This window comes from Ctenocephalides felis, unplaced genomic scaffold (genome assembly GCF_003426905.1).
Source record: "Ctenocephalides felis isolate EL2017-DRISC unplaced genomic scaffold, ASM342690v1 CF-g0.4_SCAFFOLD_01170, whole genome shotgun sequence".
In the NCBI taxonomy this organism is placed as follows: domain Eukaryota; kingdom Metazoa; phylum Arthropoda; class Insecta; order Siphonaptera; family Pulicidae; genus Ctenocephalides; species Ctenocephalides felis.
Window position 1 is genome coordinate 3,090,525 of NW_020537324.1, and position 25,225 is coordinate 3,115,749.

A 25,225-nucleotide genomic window follows, 5' to 3' on the forward strand; every position below is an offset into this window, starting at 1 on the left:
TTTAATGGCCATAAATGGCATCGGTATTATATATGTTAAGCTTTTAGATATGAACCTATTTTTCAGACGAAAAGGTATTTATGTTTTACATCAAATTATAGAATTTAAATTCGTTTCGACACGCAATTAGAATTGTTTTAAGTTGAATTGTATAAAACAATGGCCACATAAAATTTATTAATTTAATTAATAATTAATTTTGATTCTGCTGGAATTATGTTTAATACGCTTTCGCAAAGTCAGATTCACAATATGAGTTAAAATAAAGGCATAACAATGGAATTGTCAAAAACAAATGAGAAATTGAAAAAGTAATAAAACGGTATAGTAGAGTTTAATTCCCGTACTTTATAATAAAACTGAGATCAACGAATGCTTTGAATACTATTGAATTTAGGACCAAAAGCAGTATAGAGTTTGATACATATAAATTGAATTCTATCCCTAGTCTGAATAATGCTATTTATTACAACTATTATTTTAAAATATAAATACAAATGTTAATTATGCATTTGAATACTTAAGCTACTTTGGGGTTTAAAATTTCTCATTTGGACTCGATCATCGTTCTCATTTTGCATTAGTATAGTGGCCAGACCAATTACGGTAATTGGCAATGAAAAAATACGTGAATTTATCAGTATCTCGTTCGATTGAGATAGGCAGTTAATAAGAAGGCATCTCTGATCTCCTGTAATATTGTGCCGTTTCGGGGATGTAAAACGTCGATCGCAAACCATTGTGCGTACCCACCGGCGCAATAGTGATGAATAAAAGTCGATATTTCGTTTTAAAAATCTACAATCTGCGTCCGTGGAATCGCTCGGCCCGCGGCGTCATGGCGTAAACTGAACGAAATTACTATCGGAATAAAAACGGCCCTCGTGTGTTATTTATTGCGAGTGCGTCCGTTCTTACTCGTATTTCACATGATTCTTCGCTTTGTTGTGCCTGCGATGAAAGCACATTTTAGACGTACTAATAAGTGCGCTCTCTGCGCGATCTTCCCGAGGTGGGTGGAACACATCAACATGAACACAAGCTTCGGACACTCTTAAACGAAAACGATGACGATGACGATGACCGATCATTCAGCATCATGAAAATCTGTAAATCACAGACACTTGTAGGTAGCGTATTTATATTTACACGACAGCAAAAGTTTCTACAGAATTTTGATACAAAAAGTCTCTGAATTCTAAGGTCACACACTTTTAAGTCCTGACATGTAGTCCTGAATAATCGTTCAATTTGATCAACCCAACATATAGATTACTAAATAAAATTTCCCAACTATAACATTACGATGTGTATAAAATTAACAAGTACTCCAGCACTTTGCAAGTGGCATTACATTATTTGCAAGAGATTTACAGTCGTCACGATAGAATTTTTATGTAGCTGATTATTTCAAGTTTCAATAAATTTTTAGAGTCTACAATGTTCAAAACCTGATCTACATGATAATATAGTTTCATCAAAGTCGCCAAAGAATTTTTTCCAACAATTACTTCATTAAGAGTGGTCCTTAATATGGATGTTTTCAAAATTCCTTCAAATTCAAGTTGATAAAAAATATTCTTTGAAAGTTTTAGATCTTATTATTAACTCTAAGATTAACTTAAGTTTCTTGGTTCTTTTTGTAAATACTTATTTTATAAAATATATGAAATTTTTGTTGCATTTTTTAAAAATTATATTCAAAATAAGCAAATATAATGCTATTCTGAAAATTTTTATTCACTTGTCGCTAAGTTATAAAATTCTTAAAAATAAATAGAATTTCACCCATGTTATTTCCATAAGAAACTTTGGCTGAAGTGCGGACTATCTATCTTAAAGTCAATATTAAGATCTAAAATTTTCAGAGATTTTTTTTTATCAATTTGGAAGCATTTGAGCTTCTGGGAGCAAAGAAACACCAAAATATCTGTATATTAAAAGCACTAAACTTTTTTTCAAATTAAAATAAATAAAACTGAAATAAAGTATTATCGTTTTGGCATAATCGCTTTGTTCCGCAATAGAGTGCAGAAAATAGCTTCCGACAAAATATGGGTCAAACGTTTTAGCATGCAGCCGCCAATAAATTAATTAATTCTCGACGACAATAAAATCGCTATTTAATACAATAGAGTTAATACATTCGTTAATTAATTCCAAACAATATTCGAATGTCCATCAGACTAATCAGAATTGTCTAATCGTGACAGAGACACACAATGAATGAACTCATTGCCGGACATGTGTTTATTTATGTTACTGTTATATTAGCATCTACTGATATCTAAATACAAGCGTTATGAATATTCATGACAGCGGCATGTAATTTATTTCCGCGCGTTTTTTTATTCTAAATTAATTTGTTCTTTTGTATATTTTGTTTTTATTACACCATCTAAATTTATATTCTGACGCTTCACAATGAGTTTAATTATCAGTTCGCGTTCTTAAACAGCAATAAGATGAATTAAGAAACAACTCTTCAACTAGCAACACCAAATTGTATTATTTAGTAATAAGACCCATTTAAATAAAATACCAATTTAAGACAACTAAACTGAAAATAGATTCAAATTATATTTTGTGAAATAAAAAATCGAATCTTATAATTAGTTAAAATTAAAATTAATTAAAATTTAGTCAAAAGAAAACCTTTAAAAAAATTATTTATGGCTAAATACTGATAAAATGTTCATAATCTAGAAAAGGAGCGAGAATTGATATTCTTGTAAATAGTAATGTAATATCCATATGCAGGTGTTTATATCATCTGAAGATCATGTACGACACCTGAGTTATTTTCAATATCCAACTAACTTCGAATTTAAAAATATCATGAGATGTGCATTGAAAAAAATTATAAAATTAATTAATTATAATTTATATTCATATTCAATATAAAATTCAAATAATTTGACAATGTATGATAAGGATAGGTACATAAAAGAATTTTTGATTTCATTTTTGAATTCATTGAAATTGATTACATAGCCAAGGAATAAAATGCGATAAATAAAACAATAAACAAGAACACTGATACAAAATGTAAAATAATGGAAAGTAAAAATTATCAACCGTGTTGAGAGATTTACGAGTGTCTTTAAAAATGATTTTAAACCAGTTCTCCGCAATTTGCTTGGTACGGACCATCAATAAAGTGGATTATCTCTCTCCATTTAGCTTAGTTTATTTTATATATTTAAAACAGAGTTGGAAAGATGTATCAGAAGTCCATTTGTAAAGTTTCATCATTTCATGCAGATTTCTTTCACAATAAGGGCAGATTTAAGTACATGTTCCTTTCAATAATTGGATTATTAGTTTGCTAATAGGTAATAGCATGCATGGAATACTACTTCGACATTGTAAACAGTTATTTGAAGTTCGTTCTCAAAAAGCCATTACATCACCAGCACAATAACGTAAATATAATAAATACTTCCTACAATTGAAAATGTAACATCATAATAAGCGAAACGATTCAAATTATCTTATTACGCATTTTACTATTGCTTATTATGAACAGAGGCGAACTATAACTCGATGAATGTTTTTGACAATAATTTGATCGAAAGTAAATAGAAAAAAATTAACAGTACTAGATAAATTACTCATGAATTGCACACTTTGTATAATAAATTAAAACTTATTATATAACGTCATGTCTAGAATTTCATGCATAAAATAATGTATAACATTTCAAAAACTAAGTAAGATGTTTGTAAAAAACTGTAATAAAATCTTATAGTGTTTATGCAAGTATTAAAAAAACTTGCTTTAAAAACAAATTTCTATCCTTCGCGACAGATTTTCATAAAAAATTTGTATAATAGCATATAAATTATTACACACGTCTAATAGAAAATTTAGTACATTATCATCTATATAAAATATATACGTACAGTACATATAGCATTTTTGTAAAAAATTTAAAAAAATGTGCATGGATGTTTTATTCGAACCTAAACGTGTTATTTTCTTACTGCAAAAACAAATTTGTTACATACAAATTATATTATACTGTCTTATGGTGTTTCAAACAAACTACATAAGATATTTGTAAAAAAAAACTTAAAAAAATGCATACAGAAAAAAAATCATAAATTTGTTCTGTTTATGTGCATAAACCTTTGAAGAAAATCAAGCAGAAATTGTAAAATTCTAAATTAACATCATAGTATATCTTTGAAATAAAAAAAACGTACACGCAATTCCATATCTGATTTCACCAAATTCTAGACGCCCTGATGTGTTAGTTATTATTGTGAAAGACAATCAAACATTTTCCTGGATTTCAAAAAGTCCATTACAATGGCTGTATAAATTTTCTAATAATCGTACAGATGAATTATAGTTGCATTTAATAGGTTAATATTAAATAGTGTTGCAATGTTGTTTGTATGGCTTTGTATTTGTACCAGCCGAGCAACAACAATAACAATTGTCCGTTTTCTGATTTCAGATTCGCGTGACTGTGCTGGATCAGAACGATACACCGCCGCAGTTCCGAGATCTTCCGTTATTATTGGCAGTCTCCGAAGATCTAGTGCCCGGACAAGTGAGTTAACAGTATCGATATTGCGATACACATCATAATAATAGACAGATGCAGATGATTCCTAAACTTATTGTTACACATATACAACAAACCACTAAGCCAAATTTGGTATATGTACCAAAAATTAGCAACTGCAACAGTTTTATTATCTTTTCCCAATTATTTAACAGATATTCATGCATTTAGAGGATATTATTTAATATATCAAATAAACTAGTGAGGCGCATGGCATCGTGCCTTTTAACGCAAATTCCTGGAACTTCCCGTACTATTTTTTTTTAAAGATTAACATTTTTGAAAAAAAATTATTTTGAAAAAATTAGATTTTTAAGAAACTATAAATTTTTAACAAAAATTTACTTTTTTGAAAACAAATAAAGAAAACTTTTTGAAAAAGAATGTTTTCTTTATTTTGAAATATTTTGGAAATTCTGAACTTTTTTTTAAAGTAATCGTACTGCTTTAACTGCATAAAAACGAAATATTGAAGCGCGTAAGCGCCGCGTCGCCGTCCAACGGATGAACATAGGTACGGAACACATAAGAATGTAAACAAAATTTATACTCATTGTTAAAATCTCTAAAAAATATCTGATAATTTGATGTGCATGTGTCTAATGATCATTTTTGACCGCCAAATGGCATTTTTTTTTTACTTTTTTCACTAGATCTGCGAAGACTTTATGAAAATTTATTCAGTTCTTCATCTTGTGACTACAAGTAAAATGTTTTATGAATTATTAATGTCGGACGCTCCGTTCTCTTAAAAACTGAGTTACCGTTTGTGGTACTTTTTGCCCCAAATCTTCAAAACGGCTAGATTTGCCTATGCCAAAAACTGATCAACACGTCTCCTCATTAACAGCAATCGAATGTTTTTTGAATAATTGAAATCGGTTGAACCGTGTTCCCGAAATCGTCGACGAAAATTTGTATCCGCACACACACACACACACATACACACATACATTTCCAAAAATTTAGACAAAAGTCAGTTATATCAGGCGTGCAACAAAAAATACTCGATCATTCATGACAGCCACGAACCAAAAAGTATTTGAGAATCTATAATTCAAGCTTCAGTAAAAATTACGCAATCGAACTATTGTAGATATTCCTGGAGCATCGAGTTCGTATCGCAGAAGTGAATTTAAAAAATATAACATTATATAATGTATAATCAGAGTACGCCTAAATGAATTGATTTTTATTTAAATGTCTTAAATATATAAGATGACAGAATCATACAATTGTTTAATGCATAAAGACATTCAGACAAACACATTCAGACAATTATAGAAGTCGCCTCGAGGATTATCTAAACTTGGCACAAAACTACCAGGGGAAAATAAAAAACCGAATTCATGTTACATTAAAATGTCAATTTTCTATAAAATAAATCTGTTTCTTTTAATCAGAATCTATAGATTCTAAAATCTATAGATCGATATATAACTTTATAAATTATTATTCCAGAAAAATATGAGAATTTAGACCAAACCGACTTGATACATCTCATGACATGACACTAGTATATATCAATCCCATGTGTTGCTAAATTGATATTCCCTAATTTTTTTCCTCAGATCGTGGGAGTAGTTCGCGCTTGGGACGCAGACACAACGGGAGTAATAAAATATTCTTTAAACGACACCCGATACTTCGCCATCGACAAAGATTCGGGCTCGGTGAGCCTTTTGCAGCCCCTGGACAGAGAGTTGGCCACCGAGCATCGGCTGCTCGTCAAGGCAGACGACGGCCTGCAGCACACAGACGCCGAACTCACCATACAGGTGAAGAAATTGAATAATCAAAATAATAATAGGATTCATGAAATGGATTTACGTAGAAGAGCAATCCAAAATGATTGCTTCATGTTACAATTGTCGTGAAGCACACGAGCCTAACAGAACAGAATGAATTTCTGAGTAAATATCATGTTCCTTTATATCACACCTAAATCTTATCCATTTTACCAATCAAAAGATTTATTAGCCTCAAATCCATCAAATCTTGAATATAAAGAAACGAGTACGTCATGGGTTAAAATTAAAAAGCACGTGTGTAAATTATGTACTTACCTTGACAGCTACAAATCTCCTGCATAGGCTCCAAATTTTCACAACACACACTGTAGAAAATATCGTAATTTTCTATTGTCTTAATCGGCTTATAACCATTATAAGTTGATCGTATTAATTGATTTGCGTTCAGTATCATGTCCGACGAGCAATGTTACACTTACCGATGCACAGCGCAGACTGACCCCCAAGGACAAGTCTTGCACAAACTGAAGGTGACAGTGTTAGGGTTGCATGATCAGAAATCTAGAAATGCATATCACATAATAAATAGATATTATTCAATGGTTGAATCCATTGCACATATGTAAGGAAACCTTCACGTATAATTTTTTTAGCCAGGATGATTTATGTAATATAAAATAATAATGATAATGCAAATTTTTAATTTAATTAATAAATAAATCCAAATATTAAAGAAAAAAAAATGCTTTGTTCCATAACATTACATATATGCCTATTATTAAATTATGCAGTAAATGTAAAATTAATAATAAAATTCAAGCTAATATCACCAGTAACACTATTCTTCTTTGGAAATATATATATATATATATATATATATATATATATATATATATATATAATAGTCAATTCCCACACTTAACATTTAAATATACTACGAATTCCAAATCAGCCACATCAAATTATGTAACATATCAAACACAAATATTAAAATATCTATATTAAAAAATTCATACACTACTACATTTTTAGAACTAATTTATTTCCAAGAGCTCAATTTATTTTAATGCTACGGGTTACGCAATATTTTTAGATATATCTGTAAATATAGATGTAGATGTACAAAAATTCATTGTCTGCCTTTATGATATACATACTGGAAATTGAAGTCTAATCTAAAAAGACTAATAAATTAAAAAAAATAATATATAGCATTAATATAATATATTAACACACATCCGTGAATACCTTAAATTTTTCTACCCAAAATAATATATATATATATATATATATATATATATATAGATTATATTTTATTTGAAATTAAAGATCGAGCGTTACATAAATATATAAACGTTTTTGGAATTTATTTATTTAAAATCCATATGTTTTGGCTAATATTCTAGCTTTCATTCAGTGGAAAATTCTGTCAATTACAATAATTAATTAAATAATTTGTAATATTTTAAGAAAAAATACAAGCAACTTACAATTTATCCTCAAATAATAAAACAATATTGTAAAATCTGAATGAAGGCTAGGATGTTAGCCGGAAACAACACATTGGCAAAAATAATGAAAATTTAAAGCTAAACAGAGCTCGTAGTGTCATTTTACCGTCACCGAGTTACTTTTATTGGTTGTACCTCAGTATCATGTCAATTCATCGAATGCAATGTTGTTACATAATTCCAGATACTCGACTCGAACGACAATGCGCCTGTGTTTTCGAGGTCTTGGTATTCCATGGACGTACTGGAGGATTCTTTGAGGGGGACATCTGTCGGCACAGTTGTGGCCACTGACTCAGATTCGGGAGTCAATGCCAGGGTATCGTATTCCTTGCTCCCCGAATGGGGCTCTGATGTATTCTCACTGAATCCAGTCACAGGGCTCTTAACCCTGGCGGGAAAATTAGACTATGAAGAGGTAAATGATATATGTTGAAATGAAAATCGACACTTGATCTGAATCAACTCGATGAGAATTAAATTTAAATCTTAATTTTATTAATTAAAACTATACATTCTATTATACTTATTGTAGTTATAATTTATCTATTGAGGATCTTTGCCCCATGTCATTATTTCAATACAAAATCTTTTATACAACAGACAATATAAATTAGCTAAATGTCCTAAACAGTTGTAAATGTTATATATATATATATATATATATATATATATATATAACAAAAAACAAAACAAACCCTGCACATAAATATTAGAACATAAAAAAATTGGCCGTATACAAATTATAATTAATTTTGAAACTTCTTCATACCATGTGTAAATTTAACAAATTACCGAATAAGTTCGTCCACATTTTGGTATTAATAAATTTTCAATATTCAAATTGACATGTTTATCTCTGTCACTTTTTTACATTATAATTTAACATAATAAATGGACAATAAAATGATATACTGTATTGACATTATATTTTTATGATGCAAAGCACTCACGTTTCTCATGAATTATTTCCGATTAATCTGTTTGTCACAGAAATTTCGATATATAATTTATAATATATAATGCTTCATAAAAATATACAATATCTAAAATTAAAAATCGGTAGGAGAAACATGTTCAAAAATATCTGAATCATACATTTATATTATATATTTAATATAAATAAAATTAGCAATCAGAAAGAATGTTTAAAATTGAGTCTGTTCAGTATCTCGTCTCCGACTTAACTTCGGTTGCGTCAACCGCATTGAATATTCATGAGACATATCACACTTGAAGATTTCGGGAATCAATAAAATCGATCCATGTATCAATTTAATAACACTGCTGTAGACAGTGACGAGAATGTCCATAAATGTCACATTTTATGACAGATTTTCTAATATTTACTGCCGCCTCGATTCGACGACAAAATCACAAGCACAAGACGAAACACAAACAAATTTTAATCACGCATGATACACCCAAGAAATTATTGATACAATTAAATTGATAGAATTTCATTATGGATAACTATATCTCAAGTTATTAACTAATCATTCAACAAGTTATCATGACTTGAGGAATCCTTTGTCCACTTAATATTTTCATGATATAAAATCTAAAAGCATTAAAATCTACGGCAATAAATTCCGGTATTTTATTTATGTGAACTTAATTTTTTTCAGTTATGTTTTTTTATTCGATAGTGAGATTAAGCAATGAAGTTGTCACAGTAAATACACATATTAAAATATATTTAGAGATTATTTGTATAAAATTTTATGTGTGGTTTGGAAGTTGATTGATTTATTTGATGATCTCGTATGAAGGAAACTTAAAACGTGATGCTGTATAAAATTATATACACGCGCCGGTTTATATATGTAGATATATGTAACTGGATTCTATACACATACACGTATTTGTACAGAAATATATATTTTTAATTATGTTGATTTACGTTTATCGCCATTTAATACGTGTTCCATATTATATCGTTTTAATCAATTTCCCTAGCATCGTAACAAATATTTTACTGAAGTAAATCTATGCGAAAGTATCTAATTTATTTCGTAAAAAGCATTCTAAACATTTTAATCATTTAAAACAAAATTGTTTTTTTTTTTAACAATTTGCAATTATACAGGGTGCCCAGAACTCAACATCAAGTCGAAACGAGATATTGTCTGTAACTGTCCTGAAAAAAAATTGATAAAAAATCTTACGTTGATTGGAAATTACCATTTTAACTGAAACTTAGTAGTATATTTTTAAGTTGAACTTGAACGCTCATAATTTTGTAACAACGTGTGATAATTTTTTTTTCTAATTTTTACTATCACAACGTTTCGGCTAGTGTTGAGTTCAGGGACACCCTGTATATGTAACAAATAACCTAAAATCAGAATTTAATAATTAAAATAACACCAAACTTTGTTTTAAAAACCTACTAATAAACTAAAAGATCCCAGTTATTAAGATATGAAATCAGACAATTAATTTCTTTAGATCCAGCATTACGTGCTGGTCGTCCAGGCCCAGGATGCCGGTTCGCCCGCCTTGACTTCGACCGCGATGTTGTACATCAACGTCATCGACGTCAACGACAACGCACCAGCGTTCGAACCAAGGACCTACACCAAGAGAATTCCCGAAAACATTCCAAAAGGAAGCGAAGTCATCAAACTTATAGCCACAGACAAAGACAGCGGTCAGTATCGAATATCAGATGGAATATTTTGAGATAAATATCAGCTAATGTTGAATGCGGAATCAAATATAGAAAATTGTTGGAACTTTTAATAGATTTCTACTGATTGTAGAAAATGATTGACCAATTTGGATTCGGTGCAAAATGTTTCGATGAATTTAATCAATAACTTATCCTCATTAGTCTTTTATTTTCCAGGTGCAAACAGCATAATGAAATTCAGCACCATAAATGGAGATGATACAGGCGATTTTAGCGTTGATTCAAACGGAATTATAAGAACCCAACGTGTGTTAGATCGCGAAAGTCGTTCATCGTACACATTTTCCGTAGTAGCAGTCGACCAAGCACCAAATGTCGCTAAAAGACTGCAAAGCACGGCACAGGTAAATGATCAACATCGAAATATATATAGTTTTTTTAGTCCAATTATAATCCAGTAAATTCTTAAATATGGTAATGTTTAATTTAACGTGTCAATAAGTGTGAGACTTGTACATCACTAACTGTAGTGTCAAGTCATAAATAATTCATGTGAACATTTAGCTATCGCAGCCAATAAATATTGTCGTACAAACACATGTAGGTGATGTGATTTATATACTGTATTTTATATATTTGCTTGCTATTTATATTCGCGCATAGGTGAAAGCTAATCATTTTGAATATACATATTTATGTATTAGAAGCAGCCGCACACCACAATAATAAAAGTATATAAATATATATTATATATTATAAGTAAGTTGTTGATTGATGAAAATATTAATGAAAATTCACATGTGTCGATGATATATCTTATATATAAAAATGGATTGCAAAATGTGTTAGTAAGCGCATAACTCAACAACGCCTGGACCAATTTGGCCAATTCTTTTTTTAAAATGTTCGTTGAAGTCCAAGGATGGTTGTTACGGCGAGAAAAAAACGAATAATTGGCGGGAAAATTCTAAAAACAGCCCTTTTCTTCTTTAATCGAGTAGGCAACGCAATTTGTAAAAAAACAATGATCTATGTCATGACATTTTGTGTAGTTTTTGATAATCTAATTTTGAATATATTTATATAAACATAGAAATATCTTTCTATTAATCAAGCTATATTGGCAGCCAAAAACATTGATGTAAATTAATTAAATTTCAAAATTCAAGAACAAATTACAGGCGAATCAGTTGATTCGGCAACTAACCAAGACGATCTACCGGAGTTTTTAAACTCGCTGGATTTGCTAGGATTGTCACCTCATAATTTTCAATCAAAGGTTGGATCGGCAATTATAATGTTGCAAAATATCGACCAACTATATTCAAAAGATAGTATAAATCAGAAGAGAGATGTTCTCGCACCATGCATCCCAATGCGTTTCCAGTGCGTTTATGGTATCATTAAGTGTTTGTGGTATTAATTTAGAAAACCCATGTTTCTCACATGGAAAATTGTATGTTGTTTGTTCCCATATTGGAAAACCATCAGATTTGTTTGTCTATGCGCCAGGTAATCAAACTAAAAACATCGTTTATCACAAAGCACTACAATGAAAATTGAACTGATTTTTGAATTATGATTTACATTATTAAAATTACTTACTTTTAAATGCTTATAGTGTTTTATTTAATTATTTTTAATTCACAACGAATTATTACCAGGGTGACGGTTCTGTTCAGGATAATTTTTTGCAAAGAATAGAAAAAAGGTAGGCACAAAACAACCCCACATTACAATTTTTTTTGACAGGGCGAAGTCTGTCGGGCCGGCTAGTTTAAGTATATATTTAACATTTATTTTTAATTCTAGTGATAGCATTGATATAAATTAAAATATTTCATTACTAACAACGCATGTATACAAAGACAAATTACAACCAAATTAAGTTTTAAGTATCATACTTAATTTCTTTTGTCAATCATTAAAACATAATATCAATTACTATACAAGATATCATAAAATACTTTAAAAAATATCGAGATGTTATTTAAAATTATAAATTCGATATAATTATGAAATTGCTACCTTTCGTTTGTCAATTAATTCAACTTCCTTGAATGAGAAAAATGTAACCCGGTTAATAGTTATTTGATAGAGCCAGAGCCAAGAACAAGAAGATTAATCGCATTAATCCGCATCGCGTTTTCGGCAAACATTGCCATCAATCCATTAGTCGACCTAACCGAACTGAGTCAATGCATTTGTAAAGAATAAAAAACGACGAACGACGAACGACGTAAAGAATCTTTATTATGAGTTCCCGACCAAATTCGCGTCAAACACCGCAAGAAAATCCATTTATCAAGTACAGCAACCAATTTAAATCCAATCACAGATTCGTTCTTCGTGTGAATTCTTTATGAAATTCTACATTGCATTGATCGCAAAAAATAAATAAATTTATAAATAAATAATATACAAAAGAAACTTAATACGATGGCGGATCGAAGATTAAATATTGTAGCCGAATAGAGGCGCATTGAGCGATATATATTAGATATATTCTTTATTATCTATGGTTGATTGTCCAAACAAATCAAGATTTCAATTTAACACTTTTTTCCAAATCTTTAAAAACTTTTTTCCAAAAATTTAAAATTCGACTTACTACTAGATTCACATTTTGTCGGCACTTGAAGTCATTCTAATCGTTTGACCTTTTGTACGTGTAATTTCACATATCGAAAATATCAGACAAATTGCCACTTACAGCTAGTTTATAAAATTATTTTAGATACTTAATCAGTTGTCACTTTAATAAGAACACCGAACAATTGGGTTGACTTACCTACAGGTCACAATATTGCTGGACGATGTGAATGACGAGTACCCTATATTTGTGTCACCAACGTCAGTATGGGTCTCAGAAGCGGCACCTTTGAATTCTGTCGTCATGACTGTGAAGGCCTTCGACAAAGACGAAGGCAGAAATGGTCATGTAGAGTATCAAATTGTAGAAACTGATGGCGGTATATTCTCCTTGGGGACAATCGACGGACTTCTTAGAGTTTCGGGTAATTAGATATACATACATTGTTAGATAGTATTATTTAACCACTTCGGTATGGCGTCTATAAGCCGCAAACGGCGTTCATAATACAGCCGTCCACTAAACGTGACGCCCGGCTGTGTGGGGCGTTTTGCGGCCGTCAAGTATACTTGTCACTCGTACCGAAGTAGTTAATATAGAGAACAATACACAAAAACATTGGATTTTATATCGCATATACAATTGCAAATTATTGAATACATGCTAATTGATTATAGCATTTTCTTCAGGAATTTTAAACTAGTCATATGCAATATAATCGTAAATTCAAATGGTTTATTAAAAAAGTTTTAGTAATCTTTAAAGGATACAAAAACTGTAAAGTTTAATATTGAATATCAAAGGTAACTATTTTTTGTACTTACTTTAATTATATGCACTAAAATTATTGATTGTGACAGGATCTCTGGATAGAGAAAAGCGCGATAGATATGACCTGAAAATATCTGCGAGAGATCGAGGCGAACCACCAAAAAGTTCCATACAAACATTGTCAGTGTTAGTGCGCGATGAAAACGACAATGGACCCGCATTTTCACCAAGACATTACAGTGCCGGCGTTCCGGAAAACGCTAGTGTTGGCGCTACTGTGCTGCAGGTTAAACATCTTTTAAATAAACCTTACCGAAAACGAACAATAATAAGAATTTAATTCCAATTGCATTCCTACTCCTTTGAAAATATATTGATAAACGACTAACTTTATTACAGGTTTTTGCAACAGACATAGATTTTGGAAGAAACGGCCGGGTGCGTTATTCGATACTGCATGATGATGATTCTGAAGATGCTTCTAGAGACTTTACTGTGTCGGAAGATACAGGGGCAGTACGAGTTACCAGAACTTTAGATTTTGAAAGACGATCACTTTATAAATTACGTATTCTAGCTGAGGATTGTCCTGACGCTCCTAACCAGACAAGAACTGATATCGCAGAAGTCATTATCACAATATCCGATGTTAACGATGTTGCTCCAAGGTAAATAAAAGCTATATATATATATATATATATATATATATATATATATATATATATATAAAAAAAATAAATATGTTTAAAATTCAATCATTTTCTTAAAAATGGTTTTTATCAGATTTCCTGATTCGCCTTATACTATTCGTATTTCTGAGGGTTGGTTACCTCCACCCGGCATGGCTTTGCTATCATTAAAAAACTATGGACCCGGCGCCGCTAGACCTCGATATCGTTTGATACATGATGATGCTTACGAAGGTATATTCCTGTTGAATTCTGATACGGGGAATTTAGAACTTCTTAAGCCGTTGGACAGAGAACAAAGAGAACAGTACACCATGACGATATTAGCTACCGACCAAGGTTAGAATTTTATTAACAATCACAAATATTGTGTAAATTTTTTAACACTCATTCATTGATATATTTTGCTCTTTAGGAAGTCCTACACTGACTGGTACAGCTATCATAAAAGTATTTGTTGAGGATATTAACGATCATTCTCCAAAATTTGATAAACCACAATATCAAACTTCTGTGATGGAAGATTCTCCTGCCGGCACCCATGTCGTATCAGCACATGCTACAGATGCTGACTTGGGTCAAAACGCAATCATAAAGTACAGTCTTCTGGGAGATTATTCCGAAAGATTTCGTATTAATGTCGATACAGGTGAGATAAATAAGATTTCACTTAGTTCTAGAAAACATCATTTGTATTATGTTTTAATTTTAAATCAATATTTTAACACTCTTCGTATTCAACCGAATGTGTTTTATCCATAACAGGCGAGGTAGTTACAGCAGAAGTCTTGGACAGAGAAGATATCGCGGAATATAGATTTACATTAATGGCACGAGATTCTTCGCCAAATGACCCTAAGGCAAGCGCAGTAGAATTGAAGGTAATAAATATATATATATATATATATATATATATATATATATATATATTATATATATGTGAGTTTTGACTATTTATTGAATAAGATAAGACTAGACACAAAACGGATAATGTTGATTTTATTTTATAGGTTACAATAGCAGATATTAATGACAATGCACCTCATTTTACATCATCGTTTTACACAGTAGTTATACCAGATCGCTCAACAATTGGTCAATTTGTTTTTGGAGCGTGGGCGCACGACGCTGATTTTGGATCAAATGGTCATGTTGAATATTCTCTAACCGGAAAAGATGATAATATTTATTTTGCTATAGACAAAACAACTGGAGTTATTCGAACAGTTCGAGTTTTAGATAATGCAAGAAATATAGAAATTACGGCTTCAGATGGCGGCACCCCGCGCCGTAATGCTACAGCAATTCTAAAAATTCAAACTAAACCCGCACATCTATTTCCAAGTTTTGTGACTAGTAATAGAACGGACGAATTTTTTGTTCAAGAAAACGCAGAACGCAAAACTGTTTTGATGACTGTTTCTGCCAGTTCGCCAAAAAGCAATCCACGAGGTTTGATTCGTTATTCAATTGTTGGAGGGGATATTAATGGAGCAATTAGTGTAGGTTCAGAAAATGGAGAAGTTTATCTAACAGGAATAGGCTTAGATTATGAGAGCGTGAAAAGAATAGAAATTTGGATAGCGGCTGCGGATTCTGACGAACCGCCCTTGAGCTCTGCCTTGCGTATTGTATTGAATGTCGAAGATTCTAACGATAATATGCCCATTCCGAGTAAACTTTTATATGAAGTATCAGTTTTAGAAGAAGAAATACCTCCTGTACGTGTCGTTACAATTGATGCGACTGATATGGACTCAGGCGCGAATGGCGATATAACATATCGTTTGCTGGATGACGCAAATGGTTCTTTCACCATAAATGACAAAACTGGAGAAGTGTTCACGGCTGTTATATTAGACAGAGAGACTATAGCACATTATGAACTCACTGTTCAGTTAACTGATCGCGGACTTCCTAGCCTTTCAAGTACCACAACTCTGTCAATTAGTGTCACAGACAAAAATGACAATCCGCCACGTTTTACGAGACTTTATGCTGTCAATGTAACGGAGAACTCACCACCGGGCCATTTTGTAATAAGACTTACATCAGTCGACCGCGATGAAGGTGAAAATTCTAATTCGACATACAGTTTTGTCGATAATCCCGGCGAAAAATTTGCGATAGATTCTATAACAGGAGAAGTCACAGTTGCTGGTACATTAGATAGAGAAGTTCAAGATGAATATTTGTTAAAGGTAATAAATATTTTATATTATATCATATAGAAGTACAAATAATTTTGTTTTTGTCGAAGATAATTTAATTCTACTTCATATATTTTTTATCTGCAGGTGGCCGCGGTAGATGAAGCTTGGAGAGCCGAAACTCCACTAACGATAAGCATTCAAGATGAAAATGATAATGCGCCCGAATTCCAAGAGCAAGTTTATAGATTCACAGTTCCTGAAACTAGAAATGAGCAAGCGCATCTTTCGTTTATAGGAGTTGTGTCTGCCTCGGACAAAGATCGCATGGGTCCTTATTCTACGGTCTCCTATTCTTTGCTTTCATCTTCAGATTTGTTCAACATCGATCCAAGTTCAGGAGAACTATACAGTACCGGATTATTGCAATTTTCGACTGGCCGCGATGCCTCTATAAGAAATACGCACACTCTGACTGCAATTGCAATGGACGGCGGTAGGCCTCCGTTAATGTCAACATGCCAAATTGTTGTCACGGTAGTTGGACCAAATTTACACCCACCGAAATTTACAAAGGATACATATTTTGGTCCTGTACCTATTGCAGTCTTATCGAAACCAAGACATCGTTTACTACGTGTACACGCTGAAGATGCTGAAGATATGGATAACTTGATTTACAAAGCGATAAATGGAAATGCAACACAATACTTTAGTGTTAATGAACGCACGGGTTGGATCAGTGTTACTTCTGAAGCTTTTATCTCAGAAATTGGAAAAAAATTCATAATGCAAGTTAGAGCAATTGACAGTGGTTTGCCATCAAAATACGATGAAACAAATGTAACTTTGATTATTGCTGGTAAAAATCGCCATTCACCAGAATTTACGGCACTGAGCTATCAGGTAAATTTGTATATATATATATATATATATATATATATATATATATATATATATATATATTATACTTATCGATAGATGAAATAGTTGATTATAAGAGCATTTTATTAACAGGTAATAGTGCCAGAAAATGAACCCGTTGGTTCGATCATCATTACAGTATCGGCTATTGATAAAGATGACGGTCTCAATGGTATGATACGTTACGCAATTTCATCCGGCAATGAACGGAAAGAGTTTGCAATTGATCCAGCAACAGGTAATGAAATAATCCTCAATTATACATTCATTATAAACGACTTAGTAAACTAAAATTTTTACATTTGTAGGAGCTGTGACCATTCTTCGTCCCCTAGACTATGATAGTTTTCCCGAATATCGATTGAATATAACTGCGAATGATTTGGGTTATGAATCCAGAAACGCTGCTGCCTCACTGACTATTCTGTTAACTGATGTAAACGACAACCCACCTGAATTCGACAAAGAGCTGTATGTGACATATTTGCCAGAAAATTCTCCAATAGGAAGCGAAGTTTATAGAATAGTTGCCACTGACAAAGATTCGGCTAGAAATGCTATCATTCATTATTCTATTGTAAGCGGCGACGGCGGACAATATTTTACCATTGAAAAAACTACAGGACTAATAAAGTCCACAAAAATGTTTGATTATGAGAAACGCCAGAAATATGAATTAACTGTAGGTGCAAGCAATCCTGATTCGCTTATGAAGACATCAACAAAAATAATCATAAACATATCTGGAGTAAACGAGTTTTATCCTAAGTTCGATCGGCCAGTGTTTCATTTTGAGATATCTGAATCGTCTGAAATTAATGCAATTGTGGGGAAGGTTTCAGCTGAGGACAAAGATATGGGTGAAGATGGTTTAATTTATTATTTATTGGTAGGTTCCAGCAACGACCGCGGTTTTACTATATCACACACTGATGGCACAATAAAAGTGTCTCGAAGACTTGACCGTGAAACACAAAGTAGAATTGTTCTGACCGTATTGGCAAAAAATGCTGGTCCTATCTACGGCGATCGAATCGATGAAGCGCAAGTCGTAATATCCGTTCAAGACGGAAATGACCCTCCAGAATTTGAGAAAAGTCTTTATGAAGCTGTCATATCGGAGGATGTAGTTCCAGGAACTACTGTCACTTCAGTTAAAGCTTTCGATAAAGATTTACGCTTGCAGAATAATCAGTTTGTATATTCCATTTTGTCACAAGATAGTAGTCATGTTTTTAAAGTTAATTCTCTATCCGGATTAATAGAAACAGCTGGAAAATTAGATAGAGAAATAAACCCAGAATATACAGTTACTGTAGCCGCTATAGATACAGGAAACCCGCCACAGACTGGAACAACAACTGTATTAATTAAATTATCTGATGTTAATGACAATGGACCAGTATTGAATCAAAATCAATTGGTGGGACATGTTATGGAAAATGAAGCTGTTGGAAGTTTAATAATGACTTTATCTGCAACTGATCCAGATTCTAAACCCAATGGAGCACCTTTTAAATATTTTTTAACTGGAGGAACACATAAAGATTACGTCACCATAAATCAAAATAATGGAGAATTAAAAACATCGGCAGTTTTAGATAGAGAAGTCACGCCAGAATTAGATATCGTAATAGAAATAGAAGATAGTGGTGAGCCAGTGCAACGTTCTAAATATGCAATTAAAATCATAATTGACGATCAAAACGACAATCCTTCGTTCGCACGCACTCTGTCGATAGTATTATATTCCTTTAATAAAGCACTTACGAACACTTCTTTGGCGGATGTCAGACCAGGAGACCCCGATTTAATTGGTGACTATCATTGCCAAATGAAACGCCAAGATCCCTTTATTGTAACTCGTGAGTGCGAACTTCATGCAATAAATCATTTATCACCAGGAAGAACTTATACATTAAGTGTTACAGGAAATGATGGACGTCATGCTGACGTAACGTTTACTATTACGGTACAATTAACTGATATCGATAATTCGACACTCCAAAATTCGGTTTCAATACATATTGCAAATACCACAACCGAATTATTTTTGCACAAGTTTTATAATAAAATTTATGATTTTTTGATTAAAGACTTAAACAAAAATGATGTTTTGATGATCTATAGCGTGCAGGAATATGATTCTGGCATAGACGTGCTTCTTGCTGTACGTGAGAATTCGGGAAAGGCTATGTTAAGCGTTCATGCAATGGAATATTTGAAGAAACGAAAAAGAGAATTACAAACATTGATTAATGGAAATGAAATAGAAATCGGCATCTCGAAATGTAAAAAAGATTCCTGCGCATACAATGGAATTTGTAGTGAATCAATAAATATCAATCCCGGACACAGTATAAAAAATTCACAGAGTTTAACATTAGCAGGACCTGTCGCACGACATGAGTATACATGTAAATGTCCAAGTGGATTCCAAGATAAAAATTGTATACGAAATATCGATCCTTGTAGCGGAGATCCCTGTTTAAACGATGGTTTATGTATAAGAAATGGTGATACATATTATTGCGAATGCAATTCTCGGTTCGATGGTGAACGCTGCGAAACGAATCGAATATCTGGATGTTATTCTGATCCATGCGCACATGGTGGTTCTTGCAGAGAAGCTCCTGATGGTATATCCATATTTTGCTTGTGCAGACCTGGTTACAGGGGCGAATTTTGTGAAATAGAGGCCGATGTGTGCCGGCCAAATCCTTGCTTACATGGAGGAGAATGTAAAGCCTTTGCCCTAGATTTTCAATGCATATGCCCCAGTGGCAGGCACGGACGGAGGTGTGAAAAAACTGCGATTGGTTTTCCAGAATTGTCATATGCAGCATTTCCATCACTAGAAGGCTCATCTATAGATGAAATTTCTATTGTCTTTTCAACTACAAGACCAAACAGTCTGCTAATGTATGATTATGGCATTGCATCAAATGGTCGTTCCGATTTTCTGGCATTGCAAATTCTGTCTGGAGTGGCAGTATTTAGCTTTGGAGGTGCACGCAGTGCCGTTACTACAGTGAAAGCCGGAAAAGATCTGGGAAATGGAAAATGGTGGAAGATTGTGGTTTCTAGACAAGGCCGTGTAGCAACTTTAGGAGTATCTGCTTGTAATAATCAAGGCGATGGATGCGAAGAATGTAATCCTGGAGATAATAGATGCTATTCCGCTGAAACTGGTACCGCCGGGTAAGTAAAACAATGAAATATATATTTTTAATTAATTTGTGTATAACGTTAGTCTAACACAAAAATATCTTTTACAGAACACTGAATTTCAATAATCAACCACTATACGTTGGAGGATTATCTACTGTAGATCCCATCTTAGATCGACCAGGACAGTTGCAAGCATTTGATTTCGTGGGCTGCATGCTGGTCTTTGTTGTAAATGGACGACAGTTGGATATGAATCAAACTCTGCACAAATCTGGGTTATCTAATACATGCGCAGTGGAACAAGACGAAAATGAATTAACATCGTCAACGGATATTGTATCAGTTACTAACGAAGGATACATACAAATAGAAATTTCAGAAAAACACAGACGACAACAATTGCTGGAACCGCCGTCCGAAAAATCAATTCAAATAATGTTTAAATCTAATAGTGATTCGGGTCGTATAATCAAATCAGAAACAGATTCAAATCACTATACGGATGTCATATTGAATGATGGAAATTTGATTTACATTTCCCGCCGCGGAACAACATTTGTTAACATGACAGGAGCAATCACATCAACACCGGGAACGTGGCGTAATCTTAGCTTACATTCTTCTGGTGGATCACTACGGGTGTTGTTAGATGGTTCTCGTATAGGAGATGTTTTGGACACTGCGGGCGTACATGATTTTTTGGACCCATATTTAATAAATATCAAAATTGGTGGTCAAGGATACGAAGGATGTTTGAGTAATTTTGTACAGAGTTTAACTAATGAATCGTCTGGAATTTTAGGAACTGCACGTTGGAAGGGTCAAGTACATACAAATTGTGGATTTACAGGACGCAGTGGTGTGGGCGCTGCCAGAGCTCCCGATCCACTTAGTATTGGAGTGACCTTAGTTATAGTATTCTTTGTCATACTTTTAGTAGCAATACTTGTTTCGTTTGTAGCTTTTCGTATTCGACGACAGCATAAGGAAAAATCATCAGCTTGCGCAAGTGGCACACTGAAACATAATGGCATTGGTGGTGGTCTTAATTCACAAAATAATGATAGCACTACCAATCCTAGTTCATTTTTGCACGAAAATGGAGACGTCATACGAGGAGTCGGCGGTCACCATCTTGGCCCGGAGCTGCTGGCGAAAAAATATAAAGAACCACAACGGCCCGATATTATAGAACGCGAAACAGCAAATAAGCAACGCGAGGAGTCAAGAGGCAATCTAATCACAAACGATCAGCATCTTTGTTCACCGGACGCACCAGAGCATTATGATTTGGAAAATGCTTCATCTATAGCACCTTCCGACATCGACGTAGTTTACCATTATAAAGGTTTTAGAGAAGCAGGCGCCGCAAGGAAGTATAAGACGGGTATAGCGCCTACTGCAAACTTTAATCATAAACACTACGCCCCGAGACCGGCCGTGCGGCCGCCAGCAGCAATAGCCAGACAACATCGAAGCACGCCTTTAGCGAGACTCTCGCCTAGCAGCGAACTTAGTTCTCAGCAACCACGAATACTAACACTGCACGACATATCCGGAAAACCTTTACAAAGTGCTCTACTGGCGGCCACATCGAGTTCGGGTGGGGTGGATAAGGGAAGCGAGAGAAGTTTGGACAGCGTTGAAGCCGGACCTCCTGTAGCCAGGCCACCTCCACGCACGTCCAGTTTAGTTTCTACATTAGACGCGGTGTCCAGTAGCAGTGAGGTGGTACCCAGATCGGCTCCGCCATCAGCTCCACGCAGAGGCTCATCAAGTTCTAGTGAAAGCGGAAACGATAGTTTTACATGTTCCGAAATAGAATACGATGACGATGATAAAGACCCAATTACGAAAAGTAGATCGGACGCCATAGGTCCGCCACCTGCGCCGCCGCCTTACGACGCATTCGATTCATCGTTTCGGGGTTCCTTATCTACTCTAGTCGCTTCAGATGATGATCTGCGGGGGGCAATGTACCGATCCAATAAATCGAATCAAGCGAATGGGCCTAATTCGAGCTCGACGCTTGGTTGGGATTATTTATTGAACTGGGGGCCAAACTTTGAAAGCCTTGTCGGGGTATTCAAGGATATAGCGGAACTTCCTGATAATATAGGTTCGCGTAATGGTTCCGTAAACGTAAAACCTTCTGAAGAATACGTGTGACCTGTAACTTAATATTGTGATAAAACAGTTTGTAAGACTTTTTTAAATTATTTTGTAAATGTGTTTAATGTGTGTAAATAGTGTATTTAAAAATAGTTTTTAAGTGAACATTTAAATAACTTCAACGCGAATGAAAACAAAAACATATATAATGCCATATTAAATGAACAGTGCCAAATTAGATTGAAAGTTTGCATCAGTATTATACTTCTACTTCATATTTTTTACAATATTGTAAATAAAACAGTCCAAAATAAAATCAAATATTCAAAGTAATATTTACGAAAGGTGAAATTTATATGTAAAACATACAAAAATTTCATTCATTTTTGTAAACAACAAAAATTTTGCCATATGAATAGGTAATTGCCATGTACATATGTAATAGAAAATAAAGCAATAAAATATGTATTTTCATAAAACAACATGCATAATAAAAAATAAAATATTGAAACAAATTAGTATTGATTCAAGTTAAATTAAAAATCATATGACTGCAGTAAAAATTTACGTAAAATGAGCATTGTATCTGAATGATATCTAAAGAAAAACCGTTATTATAATTATATATTCATTTATTAATTTTATTTACATACCCTAATTCTGAATAATATTTTTAAATGTTGTAATAATCAACAATCACATCTAGGATTAAACTTGTAACAAAAATGCCCTTTATGAAATGCTTTCACCATCTGAGACAAGATTTGTGCACCTATATTATCTCCCAATGTCAAATGATGAAATATGTTCATAATGTAGCATTTGAATTAAAAGCAAACCCATTAAAAATACTTTATCAGATAAAATGGCTGAATAACATATAAAACTTTTTTCATATCACAGAAACACACTAAAACATCATTTTTAACTCAACTTTGAACAATGTAATATAAATACGTTATTTAAAGCTAAAATATTAAATATAAAGGACTCATCAATTTGCGTTCCTCAAAATAAACATAAATTTTATCAATATAAGACAATAATAATAGTAAATAAAATTAACTTCGCACGATTCACATTCAATTTACCTCTCAAAAACAAGGTTTGTCTGCAACCGGGGTGAGGAATTACAGATACTTTCTTATTTCTGGAGATTAAATAAATTATTATAATGTTTACCTAGGAACGCTCATCACTTGAACAATTGTTTGGCATAATGCCATATCCTGAAGAAATATTCATCCTTTCTCAACAACCTTCCTCGAGCATACGAATGTATATCGGCATCCATATTATTTTCTCTTAGCCAGGACAATGTGTTCTCAGTACTGTAACCTGTGGGCTCCGTGAGTTCAGTACGAGGCTCATCAGCGTGGTCCACTTCTATATAACATAATAAAAAGAAGATCTTTTGCAATATTTTCTCAATTGTAACTAAACATTAAATCATTAAAAATTCTAATCATATGCATAAGTATATATCAATATTGCTTAGAGAATACTATTTGCAATTAAATATTAATGTTATGTCATTATTCATTAGTTATGACATGTAGTTACTATTTAATTATCTTAACTTCTCAAAGAAAAAGTTTATGTTGGACAAGGCACTACCATAATGAATGAGCACAATTTGATAAATGGCTAAATCTCAATTTCTATTAAGTTGATTATTATAAATATATTACCTGCAGACGGCAACACTTTGTAAGGTTCCTCGGACTCTAACGGATCACTGAGTCCAACCTCGTTTCGCGCAAATATTCGTATCAAGTATTCGTTCTGCTCCTGTAAATCCCTGATAGTAAAATTCTGAATTGAAGCCTGAACGCGTCCTACTTCCATCCACATAGTTTTCTTAACATCTCTAATAGCTATGTTGTAACCCTCGATGGGAGCACCACCGTCGGATTCCGGAATTCCCCAACTTATCACAATATTATTTGGACCTACACTTCTCATCTCTAAGGGAGCAGTTGGAGGAGATGGCACAGCTGAAAAATATGGTATTATAAGTGAAATTTTCATTGAAATCTAACAAACAAATACCCTTGTTATATTTATAATATATACTTGCAATAATAAATTTCATCATACTGGTCTGAATTGACTTTTTAGATAAACTTACTTGCGTGAGTTTTTAGAGTAACATTCCTTGTTACTGCGGGCGTACTAAGCCCAATAGCATTTTCTGCAAATACCCGAAAAACAAATTCAGATTTCTCTTTCAAATTTTCTATAAGATATTGCAAATTATGTGGTTCTAAGGTTACAACTTTAGTCCAATTATTTACTGTTACTAATTTCTTCTCAACTATATAGCCTATAAAGTATAATGT

At 32.9% G+C, this 25,225-nt stretch overlaps 2 protein-coding genes across 2 annotated transcripts in view; one reads left to right on the top strand and one right to left on the bottom strand.

Annotated features, from left to right (window-relative positions):
• The window catches only part of LOC113365980 (cadherin-related tumor suppressor), a 59,772-nt gene extending 36,804 nt beyond the window's left edge, over positions 1-22,968 (top strand). The window contains exons 2-17 of the mRNA XM_026607526.1: positions 4,466-4,561; positions 6,148-6,354; positions 8,023-8,256; positions 10,290-10,491; positions 10,690-10,877; positions 13,271-13,490; positions 13,927-14,123; positions 14,237-14,505; positions 14,621-14,865; positions 14,942-15,175; positions 15,292-15,407; positions 15,537-16,727; positions 16,824-17,582; positions 17,694-17,838; positions 17,909-20,801; positions 20,879-22,968. Of these exons, the coding sequence (XP_026463311.1) occupies positions 4,466-4,561; positions 6,148-6,354; positions 8,023-8,256; positions 10,290-10,491; positions 10,690-10,877; positions 13,271-13,490; positions 13,927-14,123; positions 14,237-14,505; positions 14,621-14,865; positions 14,942-15,175; positions 15,292-15,407; positions 15,537-16,727; positions 16,824-17,582; positions 17,694-17,838; positions 17,909-20,801; positions 20,879-22,940 (9,258 nt within the window). The 3' untranslated portion in view covers positions 22,941-22,968. The remainder of the gene's footprint in view (positions 1-4,465; positions 4,562-6,147; positions 6,355-8,022; positions 8,257-10,289; positions 10,492-10,689; positions 10,878-13,270; positions 13,491-13,926; positions 14,124-14,236; positions 14,506-14,620; positions 14,866-14,941; positions 15,176-15,291; positions 15,408-15,536; positions 16,728-16,823; positions 17,583-17,693; positions 17,839-17,908; positions 20,802-20,878) is intronic.
• A 624-nt stretch (positions 22,969-23,592) lies between these two features.
• LOC113366531 (titin) overlaps positions 23,593-25,225 on the bottom strand; it is a 61,872-nt gene continuing 60,239 nt past the window's right edge. Inside the window, exons 45-47 of the mRNA XM_026608153.1 lie at positions 25,015-25,209; positions 24,575-24,880; positions 23,593-24,269 (exon numbers count right to left, since the gene is read on the bottom strand). Of these exons, the coding sequence (XP_026463938.1) occupies positions 24,079-24,269; positions 24,575-24,880; positions 25,015-25,209 (692 nt within the window). The 3' untranslated portion in view covers positions 23,593-24,078. The remainder of the gene's footprint in view (positions 24,270-24,574; positions 24,881-25,014; positions 25,210-25,225) is intronic.